General features: G+C 36.1%; 1 protein-coding gene across 8 annotated transcripts in view; it reads right to left on the bottom strand.

Annotated features, from left to right (window-relative positions):
• The window catches only part of NEBL (nebulette), a 277,747-nt gene that overhangs the window by 101,824 nt on the left and 157,435 nt on the right, over window positions 1-18,488 (bottom strand). The window contains exon 7 of one of the 8 annotated variants that reach the window (XM_068934609.1): window positions 13,475-13,582. The exons of 6 other annotated variants lie outside the window; for them this stretch is intronic. Coding sequence is in view for 1 of the 2 variants with exons in the window: in XM_068934607.1 (XP_068790708.1) it covers window positions 13,235-13,256 (22 nt within the window). In the remaining variant the exon portion in view is untranslated. Of the gene's footprint in view, window positions 1-13,234; window positions 13,286-13,474; window positions 13,583-18,488 lie in introns of those variants that run through there. One more of the 8 variants, XM_068934607.1, reaches the window with a different exon arrangement.

Raw genomic sequence — 18,488 nt, 5'->3', positions numbered from 1 at the left:
AATGCCTTATTGCATTTTGGCCCTGATATACACAGCAATTTAGCAGTTAGTCACAGTTCCGTCACTGAACAAACAATTCTGTTGGACACGCTCGGCATAGCCCCTGCTAGCCTTGCAATATTCACAAGTATCACTGGGCTAAAAGAACTTCTCTACCACTTCATTCAGCAGCAGTATCTGTGCTTGTCCTAGAAAGGGTACCAGCAATGCCACAGTCTCCTCAAACATATACAATAGAGTTCTTCATACTTGAATATAGGTTGCAAGTCAAGGACTGAGATATTTCAGCTGGAAAAATCTGCACAGCATTATAGTAAAAGGTGTAAGTTACGAATACCGCACTGCTTTGCAATTCTGGACTGAACATCCAGTAAGAATAGAAGTAGACAGTTTTAATGCTTTAACCATCCTGCTTCCACTGAGTTCAAAATCAACCCCTAGACTTCCTCGAAATGACGAAATTTTATGTTCTCACTGGACAGATATACCCATCACTGAAATAAGCACAATTAATTCAACGCAACACAGCTGGTGGTCTCTCTTCAAAACACACACAAGGAACTGGTAAGCACTGAGATTCAATTACTTCTCATTTCGAGAAAAAACCATCTATCAGACTGGAAGTTACTAGCAGTGCTGCACAAGGAAGTTCATAGTTAGGCTATCAGCATCACAATCACAAACAGAAAGAAAGCAAGGGTTGCCAGACTGCCAATTTTAGCCTCCGTGAACATGAAATACCAATTAACATTAACAAAAGAAATTCAAGAGATGGTTCTATTTATAGAAAAAGCTTAACCATAAGCTTGTATCTGCCAGATCACAAACACATCACAAAATATTTATCAACAAGACTTCAAAACTTGCAAATATCTCATGCTTCTAAGCTAAGATTTTCAATCAATGAAAATTCTTTTATAAAGATTTTGGCAAATTAGTGAGAGTTGGAATGGTATTTTGAAAGACGCATACAAATGAGACATTAGAACACTAATGGATGAATCCCAGAAAAACCTAATGAATTTCCAATGCCTTACATACAGCTGCCATAAATACAGGTGTTTTTTGACCAAATGAATGCTCACTGAGATGTCTAGCACAGCTGGACCATGATGTCAGAGCACTGAAGATATTTACATAGTACAACTAGCTTCACAAAGCGATACCTGACTTAATCTAGCTAACAGAAGTAGGACCTAATCTAGCTAACAGGACCCAAGTACCTATGTTAGCATGACATTGCATGAGTTAATAAATTCTTTCCCACATAGCTAATTATCCTGAAAAGCGGATCATGCTAACTCATTCAGAAGTGGGAGTATTTCTCATGGCACAAGACTGTGCCATGTAGATGTTACTTTAGCTGTAATAAGTAGCAATATATTGAAATAGACCAGCATAAAACTTTTCACATCGTAAAGTAGGTTCTAAAAAAACTTTTTCATTTGTCTGATGATATTCATAAGCTCTTGCTACGTTTGCACAACAGTTTTTAGACCAAAAAAATGGTGATAATATTTTCTAAATGGGTTATATAGTTTCACTTATTTATTTTAATTTTTCATTTGCCAAAAAAGTAAATTCCCAACAACATGGGGAATTTGATTCCCTCTTTCCCGCATCGTTCCCAAGTTTATCATGAAAATTGAAAAAGCTGCTTCATGATCATGATCCTACAGCTGTATTCACAAGTTTATGCGTCAGGAGCTCAGACTAGAATAACTCATCTCTGGCTACACTGCAACTCTTTAATCTACTCTACATGATGTAGCTATAGCATTTCCCTTTCTTGCTAAGCACCATAAAACCCTTTTCAACTTAGTCAAGTGACCAGGTAGGTTTGGAAATCCACCAGAGCTAAGGGTTCTAGAGCATAGCAGCTCAGGCTTTCAGCACTCATGAGGTCTTAATAATGAGCAGCCAAGAAAACTATTCCAATTACCCACACAGCTGGAGCTCTCATGTCCATCAGTGGGGTTTCTGTGAACAGATTTCAGCCATCTGCACACTGGTAGTCACCTATGGCGGGTGGAGAGCAGTACACACCTGAGCTATCGCTCTACCTTGTGGCTCAATTTCATCCTCCTAAAGAATGTCTGGCTTTAGCAGATCATACCCAGTAAAGGGAAGGCAACTGAACAGAAGATGGCTCACTGGGTTACTCTGTGAGGTTTCCATAAAAGCTAAATTACATTCAGCAGAAGAGGGGTTGAATGGAGATTTTAATACTGTTCTCTTGGACTTTTTAAATGTAGAAAAGAAAGTTTAGATAATATATCAAAGATTTTCATTCACAGAATCTTCATTATATCCAAACCTAAATCCTATTGAAGAAAAAAAAAACAGAACTGTACAACGATAATTTGGAGATTTAACCTTGCTATAAACCACAGCTAAAACTAGCAATGATTGTTGGCAAAAGTATGAAGCCAGTAGTGACAAATAAGTTTCATTTTGTATCAGTAATTCCATAAAAGCTAAAGATATTCCCTTTCTCCTGTCAGTGATTACATACTGAAATACAGCTTAATGTAATTTGACATGTTAGAAGTATATATATCTGACGTATATGCAGACTCACTTTCTTGTACACATTTTTTCTTAGCCTTATAGACTGGGCATGTGTTCTTACAAGAAATTTTTCTTGGGGCTTTATTTAGAACTCAACCACCTGAACTGATAGAAACCAATGGAGCAGGAAGAGAAAATTAGACCTCCTTATAAATTTCATTTCACTTTTAGTTAGCTCCACCAGCCTATAACCCTCACTTGAGCATTTAACATCACCCATAAATGCTTTTTTCTAGAAACTAAACCCACAACAGTTTACTGTATTTGTATTCAAGTGGACTTTTTCTCCCCCTTTTTTTCACTTCTTGAGTTTTGAAAGACCTAATACTGTACTTTTGTCATACTCTCTCTGGAGGAAACAATACCACAAGTAACATACGAAGTAACATACGCCTTTAAAAAAAGCATACTTTACTCTTCCGGAACATTTCATGTCACTGAGATCCTCAAGTAAGTTGAATTTTATAACAAACTACTATAGACAGCCAGTGCTACACCAAAAACTAAGTTCCTCATTTACAGTTATTTAATATCACAGCTTTTAAATTCCAGAACAGGCTTGAGAAAGCTCTCCCGAACAGAAAAGAAAAAAACAAATAGGGTAACAAAAAAAAATTAATGAACACATTTGAAGAAACAGAAAACTCTTGTTCAGTGAATTTATTCAAATTTCATTTTTTGATCAAGAGAAATCATTTCAAATGATAAACTAATCAATGGGAAAGGTGTGTTTTCAAATATCTTCAGCCACAAAAAGTCAACAATTAAAACTGTAAATGTGTGAAACAAACAAACATCCTTATTATCCTTAATACTATTGATTCTTGAATAGTTCTCATTTGGGAAAAATATTTACTTTTTTCCTATTTAGTGAATTGTATCATCTGTAAAATTTAAAAACAAAATAGAAGTTACACACGCTTTGTGTTCAGCAGGGTTTAAATCTGAATTGTCAAATCAGCCTTCCCTCTTAACCTGTCATTCATGGGACAATAGGCTAAGACAACTGTACACAATAACTGTACTATGAATTTAGCAGTGTATTTGAAGACAAAGCAGTTAATATATAAAATGCACATTCAGAAAATATCCACAGTTTTCAAGTGATAGAATTTAGAGTGTCTGACCTATAGCTCATTCTTTCAAAAAAGCTGCTGTGTCAAAATAATCTGCTTGAATACAGTAAATATTACTTCTGAAGTCTTCATAATAGGCTACAATACATTTGGAAATAAAACTGTAATAACCCTGTATTGAAAAAAATCTAATAACAAAAAACCTTGTACTAAGAGCTCTCTGGACAGCCTAATCCTGTAATTGAGTTTGCGGCTGTAATTCAGGAGAGCAACTTAAAAGTTCTTAAGCGCTGATCCACAGTGTTGAAGAAAATACACCAAAAATATAATAGCTGGTAATAATAAGTTAGAGGAATGTTAGTTCCTTAAATACACTCTGTTTAACAAGGATATACACAAGTTTCCGTGACAGCAGTGACAAGATGATAAAAACATCATTCACTGAAAATATATTTCTGCGTATATCATTGATGAAGTGGCAAGCATCTAATTCAGAAATGCCACCATACATCTAGTAATATTTGTATGTTCAGAGAAGTGCACATAGTATTTTTTAAGAATTTAATCAAATACCTGGTGCAGATAACAATGCTTCATGATCTGGCAATTCTTTGGCCTCTTAAATCAAGTTACATAAAACTTTAGCTTTTATTTTAGTCATTTTCCATAGTTTAGTTGCAAAATTTGAGCTTCAATACTTCCTTTTCATACAGAAATCTTTTGCATATATTAAAAAAAAAACTGATCTAGTACTACTCAAAGAAACAGTGCAGATTGTAGAAAAACACCTGTAAGATAAGCAACTTTAAAATGAATGCAAACTTGTTCTGGCCTGAAAAAGAGGTTTTATGCCTGAAAACTCATATGACTTTTCCAACTTAGTCAGTTAATCTAGCACAATACACTACCTATCCTGTTAAACCTTACATAATTTATATTCAAAGAGCATCACAATAGGTCAGCACTACTACTACTACTACAAACATAGGAAACACAGAACACTAAAAACATCAGGGTACATTGAATTCTATCACGATTAACGGTGTTTTTTTTAAATGCTTTGTTTTTAAATTGCCTTCATTTTGCTCCATCACTCATAAAAAATAATAAACTTTACATAAAGATGTTCTGCTTTATCTACTATATAATCTGTTTTCACATTAGAGCATCATCAAAATTACTTTTAGTCTTTATTGTTTTCTTCAAAACTATACTGGACACAAATCTGGCATTTCCTGCCTCAGCTGCTATACAAGTTCCTGGGACCTGATTACCTTGTAAACAAGTAATTCCACTGAAATGACTGGAATTTAAACTTGCAATTATCTAGATATTGCTACTTCTAAGTGAGCCTACTTCTCAATTTATGAAGTAGCACCACCATAGCACCATAGCACCACTACATATAACAATATGTTGGTTTTCACATTACTGTAGGAAAAAATAATTTCCTATAAATTAATAATAACGCTTAGCCTACAGGGCTCTTCATATAACAGTACATTTAAATTACCATACTGAATTACACCTGTTCAAATCCAGGAATGCTAACGCCCACACCAGGTGAAATAACCCAGCAAGTACCTTCTGAAGAGAGGAAGATTAAAGAACTAACGTAGCAAGAGTTTTGTACGCTACAAATTATCCAAAGATACTGCCTTTGGGCTAGATCTCTTGTTGCTGTTAATAGCATTAAAGAACATTAAGTGCTTTACATTCGGCTTCTTGTGGATAAGATTTCAGAGAACTGTATAAATACACAGCTAGAGCCTTTGATGGGGGACACGGTCATAGTGTAAGTTGTCCTCTCCCTGTCCTCAGGCAACTGAGGACTTGAAGGGGGTCAGGCATAAATAAGAGCAGCCATGGGTTGCTCTAGTTTAGCCCAACTGAAAATCCTCCTCCAGATCATGCTGCTCTCTCACAGCTATCTCACAAACACAGTGTGGCCAGAGGTTTGGGAGGTGCCGCAGATATTATTCTGAGAACAAGCTGTTTTAGGTCTCCTTTGAACATCTGGAATTTTGCAAAGAGAATTCCAGTCCCGTTAAACAGCTACTCTGTTGAAATGCTCCTTGCTATATATCCAAAGATGCATGATCATCTTACAACCCTGTTTTGCAAGGTGGAGAACAAGGGGCCAATAAGTGGTATCTCTATAGGAAGAAAGGAATCCTGAGACGAATTCGGACTACATGACTTCCAGCCGTACAGTTCCGATGCTGTTGTCACAGAGTTTCTCAGCAGTATTATTACCTGGCTCTTTTGCAGTGACATTCCTGTCAAGTCATTTCCAGCATAAACTAAATCTTAAGTTCTAATACTAAACCTACAGCACTGAAGATGCTTTTTCTAGAACGTTTTGCTAATTGTTAAGCAACTCCTAGGGTTAATATTTCTCAAAAAATAAAAGAGGAAAAAGATGGGAGAAGACAGAACATAGAGTGTTCTGTAATTTAGAAGTTTATACTAAATCATAACTACTTAGTAACTGGGGTAACATGCAGCATAGAGTTAAAATAACAGTGCAGGTATTTGTTATGCAAAATAATTTCAATGTCTGTTGGGTTACAGGTAGTAACTATTTGGCATGAAACAATGCAGATAACTTCTCTGAAACCTGGGCATACAGAAAGAGAGAGATTATACCATGTTTTCCCCTGCTTTCTGAAGCTTAAATTAAAGCTTAAGATGTTAAGATGTTTGTATATTGAATTAAAAAGAATAGGTGATATTAAAAAGTAAACATCAAGTCTAGGTGGATACACTTATATCTAAATTGCATTTTTTGTAAATATTTATTCATTTTTTTACATATACAAACCATCACCAGAGAATTAATTTATGTTAGGGCCCAAGGCCTAGCTTTGAAGAGCTTTTAGTCTTTTTATCTCTCTGATGATCTCATGGGAAGTCTGAGCCTGCCTTTCAGTAAAAAACCCTCCAAAGCCTGAGGCTGCCTCTAGAAGAATGATATTTGCCTTCAGGTCTGTGGTAAATGTATTTTGGCAGCTTTACACTATAGCTGAAGAAATTTCTCAATCTCAATATGCAATAATAATAATCTGTAATACAAAACTGCAAACCCTGGGGTCGGGAAATGTTTAATCTTATATACATGTATGCTACTCTACAGCTTCAGAAGCAACTCTCCATATTTCATTTCCTGCTAATTTTTTTGAGCCAACTTTTCTCAAGAGGAAGATGCAGCTATAATACGCTCTGCATTGAAACGCAAAACACGTTAGATTCACCTTCCCCAAGCTTATGTTTAAATCCTAGGATATCAACACCCTGTACTTGACTAACGTTACCCACAGGGTTTTTCTTTAAGACGTTAGAACTTTCTACAGCTAAAAATCAAATTGAGGTACAAAAAGGAACATCAGAATAAAAGTCAAGGTAATCTCATATTGGCCATAAGGTCAATAAGAAGCTTAAGCTTATTATTCCACCATTGCTAAACGTATAAACAGTCTTTGGAGCAGGGTCCAGAACCCAGATACCCCATCCCTACTCCTTGATAACCAAATCAGTTAGCTAGAGAGACCTGCTCCCTCCTAAGATCCTTCTCTGGCCCTTGAATCTTCTTTTTTTACCTCATGGTACAACTTCAGTAAAACGTCTGACAGGACCCCTCACACACACACACACCCTCTCAAACTTTAGGATTAGGCCATTATACTGGAAGATGTGGACTCAAACACTTTTTGGGTGGAAGCAAAATCTATCATTTTTTAGATTAATGCCATCACACCTGAACTAATGGAAAAATGGTCATAAGCCCTCCCCACCCTAAATATCCAGTCCTGTTTTGGGGTAAAAGTGTTTGTGATGACTGTCTTGCTTCAGCTGTGGAGTGCTAGGCAGGCGCCATATCCCTAAGAGTTCAGATGGGGGATCTTGGTGGGATATAACCATCGGGCAGATGAGGAATCATTTGGAATGAGAATGCTGAACACTTAAACAACCCGGTAACAGATCTGCAGGCTCCTCTGCGCCCTGCTCGTACACCTCAGAGTTTTGAAAATGGAATTCTCCGCAAGTCTCACTTTGGATATCCAAACCTTTTTGGGAGCCACACTCTTCAACTTCTTAATTTAAGAAGAAGTTCGACTATCAGACTTTAACTTACCACATACCTGCAGCATCTTTTTACTATAAAAACTTTTACAACTTACGGACCAGTGGAACAGCCTCAGTGGCTTTTTTGAGTACTATGTGGATAACTTCATAATGACTTAGATGCATGTAGAGATTGCATCTGTCAGACTAGCAGCATTTAAAGTCAAATGAAGAGAGTTAAAAGTTTTTAAAATAAATGCAGCTAACTGACAAGTGAAAGATGTATATAGTTGTTCATCATGCTCAAAAAAAAACCCAAAAACAAAAACAAAACAAATGGCCCTACATGGAAGTACTAACAACCTTAAGATGGAGAATAAATGATTAGCATTTTGTCAAGACCAAGCTGAGAGAAGTGAGAACCCCCTGGAAGAAATGCTTTATTTCTAAGACTCAACTTCTAAAAATCATAGAGGCACTTCAAGGAGAAAACTCCTGAATCTTATAGAACTTTAGAAAATCCTTAAATATAAACATCACAGAAAGATATAACAGACAGAACAAGACAGAATATAAAAAAGAAAAAATAGATAAGTAAACTAGGGAAAATGCATGCAAGTATTTTAAGTTTGCACTCAAGTTTAGTGACCCTGAATTATATGTTCTCTGTCTTATCTGGAGCCAAACAAAACACTAAGATTTAATTTCAGAAACTTTAGTCAGCTTTTTGGTGCTGCTGCTTCTATCTGTATTTTAACTGCAAAAATGTCATTTTTGTCCCAGCTATGACTTAATAGATGTACAGATACAAGCTGAGAAAGCAGATAAGTGAATTTTGTCCATAGGTAAAAATTTAAATGAATCTGCAATTTGTCCAATTTAATCAAAATCAGGTTTTATTACATAAAATTCATTTTGTCTCTACTTCATACTCAACTCTGTCATTCTTTCTTGCTTTGCTTTAATTTAAAAAGTATAGAAATCAGGTTACTATTCCTTTCCTCCTGCGTAAAATGACTTCCAGACAATACAAAAATATGGACATTCCTCAAAGATTTTCTATCCTCTACAAATCATAATTCCTGTTGTAGACTCAAATTAATGATGCACTTTAAGCCACTACTGCTTCCTTGTATTCTACCTACAAAAGAAAAAAAAAAGACTGTTTAAAAAATAACCATGCTATATATTCTAAAAAGAGTATCGACAACAGTTTTCATCCCATGCAGCCATCTCATTCCATCTGATAAGGACCAGACAAAAGTAATCCCTAAAGGTCCAGTTCTGCCAAATCAGAATCATGTTTAACACCTAAATATGCAAGTAATTCTCTGCCATATACAATTCTCATGTATGAAAATGGCAGAATCCTTAACTAATTGAAAATATTATGGTTGTGTCAGTCACTACTAGTGCTCCACACCCACCACGTAGCCACTCCCAGGAAATGTAAAATAGCAAAATGTACTAAGCACCTGCATCATTCAATGGAGATTTAAAGAAACAGCAGCCTAGCTGTTACTTGGGTTTCAATATCTGCTTTTCAGTCAAAATAGTGAATATTTATTGGTACAATGCAAAGAGGTTGCTAATCTTAGCACAGATAGATAAATTTGATAGATGTAGTAGGTAGAAGACCTCTTTTACAGAGTATCCTGAAGATCACAGCTGTCAATATTTCAGTACAAAATAATCTTCAATTTTATCTATGAAAAATAATTCACATAATTATCAGATTAAGTTCATGTGAACTTCAAGACAAATCGCACTCAGATCATCATAACATGAAGAACACAAGCCTTCAAAAACGCTGTTTAATAGGATTTTAATTTACCTAAAGCACTGAGACAAGAAACTGCTGAAATCACTATCAAGATAATTTTAGAACTCCTTAAGATGAAATCTTTTCGGGAAAACCAGAAAGACAGATACAGTAGCTGATACGTTCCACCAGTGTAATCAATACATGTATTCCAAATTCCAGAAAAAAGTTTTAATTTTTTTGATTTGGGCAGAGCTCGAGATTAAAGCTAAAATCATCTAAAATTTTAAAGTAATGAGGTATAAAAAGAAGATCATATCATTAAGTAAATCTCCATTTACAATTAACACTCAGGTTTCCTTCTTTCACCAGAAGTATTACACACAATATTGTTTAGTCTATCACACTCTGAATTGCACAATATACCCGTGCCAAAAGCAGTAAATGTGTTCATTGGTATATAAAAAGTCTGTTCATGTATTTTCTATCCATGAGGAAAAAAATAATTTAGAATTGAACACTGTGTTCTTCTATCATCTGTTACATACTGACATATACATTATTTGTCTTGATTCAAATCTGCAGAGAAATAGCCTAAAGTTTCTCAGGTCTTCTTTGCTCATTATGAAAGAGAATAAATAGGTTTTGAGTCAAATTATGTCAAATATTCAATCTGCCATTATTTAATATTCATAAAGCAACTAGATAAGTCAGAAGATCAATACAAGGTGTAGAAATAGCCTCCTCTACATCACTAGTTTGAAAAACTAAAGCGAGTATATATCCTGGGGTTAACTGGACAATCCTGCGTTTTTCCAAAGGGTATCTCAGTTTCCTGTCACCTCCTTCCCGGACACCTCTATGTCCTGGTCTTTCATTTAACAGATCAAAAAACTCTTTGCCTTTTTAAAAACTAGGAAGTGTTTGTTCAAAGCATATCAGCATGAAGAATTTGTTCTGCGTTTACTCTGGAGGGTTGAGTGTTCTGAACGATGAATCGTGTTTGGACAAAGAGAAAAATGGAGTGAAAGTCGACATTAGTAAAGCTCTTCTTCTGTTCTGAGTGAATATTAACAACTCCTGCTCTCTTTCATCAAAAATTCATTCAGAACACTATGCTATTGGAAAAAATTCTCCACTTGGAGAGACGTACTTGTGTCATTGCTGAATCAGAAGCTGGCAACAACTAAAAAAATACAAACCGTTAAAGTATAACTTTGTCTTAGGACTCTTTCTAACGGCAAGCTTAAAAAACATGCTTTCCGTGTCCCAATTTTATGCCCTAGCTTGTGATTTTGAAAATGTTGTCTCCTTGCACTTCAACTGTGTTCTTAGATATTGATGGAATCAATCACCAACCCTTGGAAAAATACAGAATACCATGTTTGAGGACAAGAACCACTGTGGCTGGCAATCAAAATACTGCATTAAAAAAGAAAAAAAAGAAAAAAGAATGCATAGCCACAAAAATATAGAAAAGAAAATATTTCATAACGAGTGACAGTCTAGAGCTCTACCATACACTGTTTATACTTTTTTTGTTTTAATGAGTATTTGTATTCTTTTTAAGTTTACCTCCACAGGTAAGTTGCAATAATTTTTAGACTATGCACAGTACCATAAGAAATTTAACCGAAATTTAATTTTCAACCATATTGTTATATGCTCTTCCACGGATTTGGTTTAATTCCCAAATTCATCTGTTATGACGTATTCTTCCTCTCAGGTGAAAGGGTTTATTAAAAGCTGTATTTATAGGAGGCAATGTCTTTGTGCATAGACATGAATTCCTTTCATTATTCTACCCGCATTCATTTCTAATTTTTTCAAGATACAAAAACATTTTCGCGGGGTAGTGGTAAAAAGGATGTCTATTTTTCCTAGAGATAGCAGTAGCCACATGATTTCCTCCATATCACTGTGGCTTCTCATCCTTCTCTCCATTCACTCATAGTGCTTGGCTGCACAGTTACCACTATCATTTCAGGTTTATGGAAGACACAAACAGAAAGAAAAGCTTGCAGCACAGAGCATGCATTCTTCTTCGGAAATTTAAAGGTGAATATGTGAAAGCTTTGCACTGTTTGATACTTTCAGTAACATGTTGTATTGGAGGTGTGTTTAAAAATGTATTTTATTGAAATCATACACGCAGATGTGATTTATTGAAGACTACTACCACATATTCAGCTTTCCACAGAACATAATGCTAAAGTAAATCAAAATGCTTGAGTGACTGTTCCACTTCCTTTGCCTCATCCTTCTTATCCTGCATCCAATCACTGGATGCCCTCAGCAAAGCTAAGTTCCTCCTGGCCAGGTGTGAACAAACCTTGAGAATCACTAACTTCATGTTTCCCTTTCCCACATTCCTTTGCTCTGAACATAACTCACAGGCTAGGTCATACTAGCCCGTTTCTCAGAAACATTTCCACAACTCCAAATACCAGTTCAGAGGTAATTTTGGTGAGACTACCTACACAGAAGACACACTACATAACCAATATTTTGAAAATCAGAGCAGGTCTAACATATCCCACTGGTAATATCATAAGCACGCTGTCTGCACTGATGGTCTCCACGCTGCCACTGGGCACAGATGCACAGTTTATACGACAAGGTGCTGAGGAGGCTGAAGGGGAAGAAAGATCAGCTCCCACAAAACTCCTAATGTGAAGGCAGTCATAGTAAAAATTGCACACTAGCTTTCCAGTGCCTCCCAGGCTAACCTCTTGTCTGTTCCTGCATTACCCCCATTTCTCTCCCATTGCTATTCTTCTTCCACAGACTTCAAATGTAAAAATCTCCTTACATCTGAGTGGAGCATGCTCTGTAGGCACATCAGAGTTTGATAATTACAGTCTCTCGAATTTCTTTATATACCAAATATGCTCCAGTGCAAAGTTAGCCAGGCTAGTTGAATCCCACTGTTTTCTGGGTGATGACCCTTTGCAGAACATTACCAGCAAGCAGCTGCCGGGATGCGATAAGACAGCTACTCCTACAAAGCATGTATGACCATGACCAGGGCAGACTACATCATGAAATACACACCATACAGAGCTCAGCTGAGTTCATATTTTTCTTCTGCATACAACAGAGCCAACACCACCAAGAAAGATCTAAACCAGTGAACGGTGATTTTCAAATGAAATCAACAGATGATTGTGAGTGCACAAAATAGCAGAAGCGTTCAGACTCAGGAAGTCAGTTTTACATTATTACTCCACCAATGAGAGCTCTAGTTCCCAAAAAACTTCACACAGTTACAAAAAAAATTTCACAAAAGCAGCGAGAAAAGAAAACATACTTCTGCAGAAAATTTTAACATTATGAAGAACTTTAAAAGATCTAGGTCAACATTTAAATCCATATATATGAAATGACACAAAATCAATAACTACAACTAAGAAAGAACAGGCTGCCAGGTAAGAAGTCACAGGCCCAGAGAGCAGGAAGTTTATAACAGATAAGCCTGATGTGTCAAGATAAGCCACGATATGTCAGGAGCTGGAATGAACTTCATGCTTGATATTTTTAACAGAAGGTTAGATATATAATCATAGGGCGAAAAGATAAGTGTTTCACAATGAGAATAAAGCAGGCACAATGAGATACAACAGGTAGGATATTAAAAGCTAATATTAATATATTATAGACAATAATATTGTTCTGTGTAATTAAGGATTATAACACAATACATATAGAAAGAGTATTTACTGAAATTGCCAAGACAAACAGAAATTTATCATTTCCTAACCTTTGAGTGTTTGACGCTGCATCCACAGTAACTTTTCTTAGTATCTTGTGTGCAATTTTCTAGTTTATTTTCTAAAAAAAATGAAAAAGCAGGACCGAGGCTGCAGCATTTAAACCCATCATACAGACATCTGCCACTTAAGTTGACAAAGGATAGACTACCATTCTCTGAGAAACCCACCTATAGATGTGTGCTCAAATGGAATAGCCTTGGTTTCCATTTTCCCCCCATTCTTCTTACCTTCTGTCCTAAACTTGATCCCTTTCACCTCCTGTATCACCAGCTGGTCTTGTCCCAGCTCTCACTTCCCCTTGCTTTGGTTCTTCACCCCAGCTCCAGGGCTGCTGGCTAAGTAGAACGCAAGCAGGTTAGGTCTGTACAGCTGACATGGTAACTGCCTTCATCTGTCAGGCACATCCTTCTCACAGGTCATCACCGGAACTTAAATCCATCACCAATTGTATCTCCTCACCTTTGCAGAAGTGTCTGATCAGCCTTTCCCTAGCAGTCCCAGTTTCCTAGTGTAGTAAATACTCCAGATCAATTTCTTCAACTCCATCTTCCGATCCCTTTGCCAAGCAACTATCTCAACATGTTTTTGCATGTTGTCCCTGTACAGTTCATGTTTCCCAGATTCAAACTATTGTGCCTGTTGTACCTACCTCCTTTCTCTGATCTTTCGTTCAGTCCTAGCCTCCTTTATCTTGCACCTCTGCCTGCCAGTCCTGCCAGGCTCACAGTATCGTCCCATCAAAATGAACTTTCCCATTTCCACTCATCCTCTCCTCTACCTCAAGATTATTCTGTGTCTTTCCTCAAACAATAGTAGTTCTTTCCAAGCTTACAGTCCCTGCTTCCTTGTCCAGATTGTTCTCTCCTCTGTTTCCACTGAACAATGATTAGTCACAATTTCAACGCTCTTCCTTCTCAGTTTTCCTCAATCCTCTCTTTACATCCTCCCACACATTTGTTTTCTGTCTGCTTTACATAGGAATGAATCACCTGCAGGCAACACACTGTTGAGACACTGATAGTACAGAAAGAAGAACTTCCCTACTCACATTTCAAGTATTCCAGCTTGGTCCAACACGTTACAGTCCAACATTCAGCAGTAAATGCAGAGGCAATCAGGAGCAGTTGTCAGATGGTAAATTCTAGCTATGCTATTTTCCCGGAAATAATTAGACAGAGATAAACAGAGAAAGATTTGTCTGTCATATAAACCTCCCTCCTCTTCTGCATCCTTCCCATTTTTTTGGCAAAAATAGCAAATGCAGCAGAAATAATTGAAGTTATTCGAAGTAAAAAAAATGAGAGAAGTTTTTAAAACATAAACAAAATAAATAATACCTATTTTCCTTAACCTTTGGAAAAGCTGTTCCAGGAAAAAACTGCCATGGAAGTTTTCAGCTACAAGTATCAAAGTTAGACAAAAGAAGGCATTTAGAATAGGAAGGATTGGACAACCAATGCAACAGACAACTGTTTAAGGCTTAATAGTAAAACCCAGATTTTTGGGGGTTTTTCTGGCTGCCCATCGTTATTTCCAATGAAGAGAGAATCTAGGCAAGTGCTGTGACTTCCTTCAAGGTCTTTTAGTAAATCACATGAAATTTCAGAGTGTAAAAGTAAATCCAGTAATCACTGGGTATATTAAAATATAATAACAGAGATTGGCACTGTGACTTAGGGGAATTTCATTTATCAAGCTGTATTGTTAAAACAAAAAACAACAACAAAACACACAGAAGGTATCTTCTCTTGTTAACAACATGTCTGCTCTCAATTTAAACAAAGAACGTATTTCTGGTGACAGTTAGTGCTTCTTGGGTACATATTATTAGAATACACAAATGCAGCATGAGGACAGGAAGAGACCATAGTCATATTAATCTAATTCTAATCCAGTAGCTTTTCTCTTCCTCCAGCACTTTCTCCCTCCTTACTCGAAGTTGACTCTTTCATTAGCTACTCCACTTTTTCCGTTACCAATCACTTTTATGAAAAATTTCAAGCATATGAGCTAAGAATCAACCATGTCTCAATGTCACTAGATGATCACAATGCCTCTGGAGGTGGTTAATTTTCCTACTCTGAACGTCTCACTTCTCTTTATTATGTTTGTGTTCTTAACTGATATCCTACTATCTGGCTAAATTGCAAACTATGCCTTCATATTATACTGTGGTATTTGCTGAGTGGTCCCGGTCTGCAGTGAGGTCTCCACTGTGCTTGGTCCTGTATAAACATCTGCCAGAATTCCCTCCACTGAACAGCTTATACTCTAAATACAATATGATGCCAGCCTTATCAAATCCTAAACTCCACCACTGTTTATGTTCTGTACTTTGTAGTTGTATTGCACAATTTGGGTTCTGTTAAGAACAAATGTGAAAGTATAATAATTCATTTGCATTTTAATAGCATTCCTTGTCTAGGATGCCAACTCTTTTTAGATGTGAATGGCAGCACCTGTATCAAATGAGTTTTTCCCTCACCTAGGAATAACGTAAGTGACCTGCCTGAGATCATAAAAAAGTCCATGGAAGACCAGAAAGCATATCCACTACCTTGGGCACAGGACTGCACTTCCTCTTTCCTAGTGTATTCTTTCTGACACATGACATTCAAAGTTGCTGCTGAATGCAAAATATCCCAGAGCACAAAGTCTAACTGTATGGCCCCCAATATCTAACAATTTCAGTTTTTTATATATTGTCCAATTTGGTTTGTATTTGAAGCAAATTTTCTCCACTTCTTTTCCTTTTACTTTTCTAAACTCCTATAAAGTCTGTGGGGAAAAAAAAAAGACGGAATACAATGTTTATCAGCTCTGTGCCTCCTCAGCATTTTTCTGGTGTCCTTGAAACAATAAGGCAGAAAGAAGACACTCTTAACTTACTAAAGTCAGAATAAATCTCATCACCCTCTGCTGATTAGGTGCCATTTTTTGAAAAATTCTTCCATACAAGCAGTAGTATATGAAACGAATTTCTCCTTTCATAATTCTGTATAACCCTACTTTTTTTTTTCTCCTGTGAACTAACTATATGTAAACACTCTCTTTCTAGCTGAAATATCACACAAGCTAAATTCAAAATAAAGATCTGTAAGCCAGATCCCTGCGTGGCTCTCCAAAGTGCTGTTCAATTTCAGGAACTATCATGTCAGCATTTTTAGAACACCCAAGTAGGAGGTGCATTTTTATTAATAGTCCCCAGAACTGGTTACACCTAAGTAATATACATTGCCCGAAAGATAGTCTAGTTTAGTAATAGGAACTACGTCAAGTTTTCTCCAACAAAAATGCATTTTGACCACGTACAATATTCACTGCTGTACACTGACATTACAACTCTCTGTATTGATCACTGTAATTTCTTTAAGTTATTATGCACATTTACTTTCCCCTCCAGGCATCTCTCTAAAGGAAGAGAGCCTAGTGGTAATGACAGTTTAATCTTTTCTGTAGAAATGCCAACCGACGTGAAAATGACACTGGATAAATGACCACAGATTGCCAAGCTAAACTGAATGGTCATTAAAATCACTAAATACTTCAAAGATGGGCTTCATTTCATCCACAATTCAAAAGACTGGAAAAACATATCTAATACTAACACTGTTGAAAAGGCAAGTATGAATTATACTGTCATTTATTTTCATGTTTATTTAAAGTGCATTTAAAGCAATTTGAAGTAGTTGCTCTTCCTCCACTGTGCTGTTAAACAAAGAATTTTTGAAAACTTCTTCAAGAGCAATAGAAGAAAAAAAAATTCCTTAAGCCTAGGCTCAGGTAACAGGCTCAATAAAAAACTGATGCAGTAAGCAACTAATAAAAGCATTAATAAAATTAAAGAAACACTTATGTGAGGGTTGCTTTATTTTTTAAACTATAAAATATTCTGTTCAGGTAGGTCAAAACCAAGAGAGTTTCAAAAACCATTAAGAGTGAGCGGCAAACAAGACAAAAGGACAGCACAATCAGGCCACATTTGTAAGGGAGATTGGGCAAAAAAAAATAGTTCTATTTATCCCAAAACAAAATACAAACCTGGAAAATCCAGAGTTAGGGTTAAACTTAAAAGAAAACAAGCCTGAAATTATTTTAAGGATTTTAAGATAAGGGACCACTTATCTAAATTCTTAACTTTTTGCCTATCAAAACTCATACAATTTCATATAATAATTTCTGCATCACAGTAAATAGCATAAACACACACATGCATTCTTCTGCAATTGTGTCTACAAATAAAAGCTTTAATCTAATTCTACATTTATTTTATCATTTAATAAATATTGACCTATATATGACAGGGACTATATCACTGCTAGACAGAATATTAAGGAAAAGGAATTTAAATTCATTCTGTCCATTTTGATTACTACAAGGTTTTTGCTTAGGGGAAGAACAAGAGAACTTTACTTATTGTGGCGTTGTCCTCATATTTTCCAGCAATCTGGATCTATTTCCATTCACTTTCCAGTATTTTCTTTACAAAAAATATTTCATAAAGAGGAAAGTGAACTTATGGCTCTAATTCTGCTTGGAGTGCTGCATAATGATTTTTTAACATCCCTAGGGATGTTTTAAAATCCCTAGTTATTTCCACCACTGTCAGTAGAACATAGTATAAGTACGTACTCTTCTATACATATAAAGTATACAGATCAGCAGAGATCAAAGTACCTTTAATTACAGAGATTTCTCCTTAACCATGATCATACCAAAAAGTATGCAGGAAGAGACTACCGTTCAAGCATCTTTAGAGTAACTTACAGAATGTTATTACTTTGCTTTATCTATCCTTAGAAGATGGTAAAATATGATTTTATGATAGGAAATATACAAGATATCTGGGTTTATACCTGCCAGATTTTTTAATGCAGTCTTAAGGCTACAATTTTGCAACGAGCCCCACGCAGGTAAAGACTTGTCTTCATGTAAAGCAGTAAAGGCTTGACAGTACAGGTAAAATAGTCCATCCCTATGAGTTTCCTCGTAAGAACAGTGCTCAACACCATAACCAAAATTACAAAAATTAAATGCAATAGTACACGATAAATGTAAACTATCTTTCCGATTTAAAGGGAAAAAAACGATGTCTACAATTTATATTTACCAGAAATTGTCCCTGTAATGTTGAACAATTCAGAAATTGCTTCACGTAACAGAACCTGGTTTAAGCCTCTCTAAAAATATAATCATGCTCTACTTATTTAAACTACTAACAGATTATACATGACTCACTAA

Source organism: Struthio camelus, chromosome 2, assembly GCF_040807025.1.
Source record: "Struthio camelus isolate bStrCam1 chromosome 2, bStrCam1.hap1, whole genome shotgun sequence".
In the NCBI taxonomy this organism is placed as follows: domain Eukaryota; kingdom Metazoa; phylum Chordata; class Aves; order Struthioniformes; family Struthionidae; genus Struthio; species Struthio camelus.
Note: the sequence above shows the minus strand (reverse complement) of the source record. Positions and strands in the feature narration are given on the sequence as shown.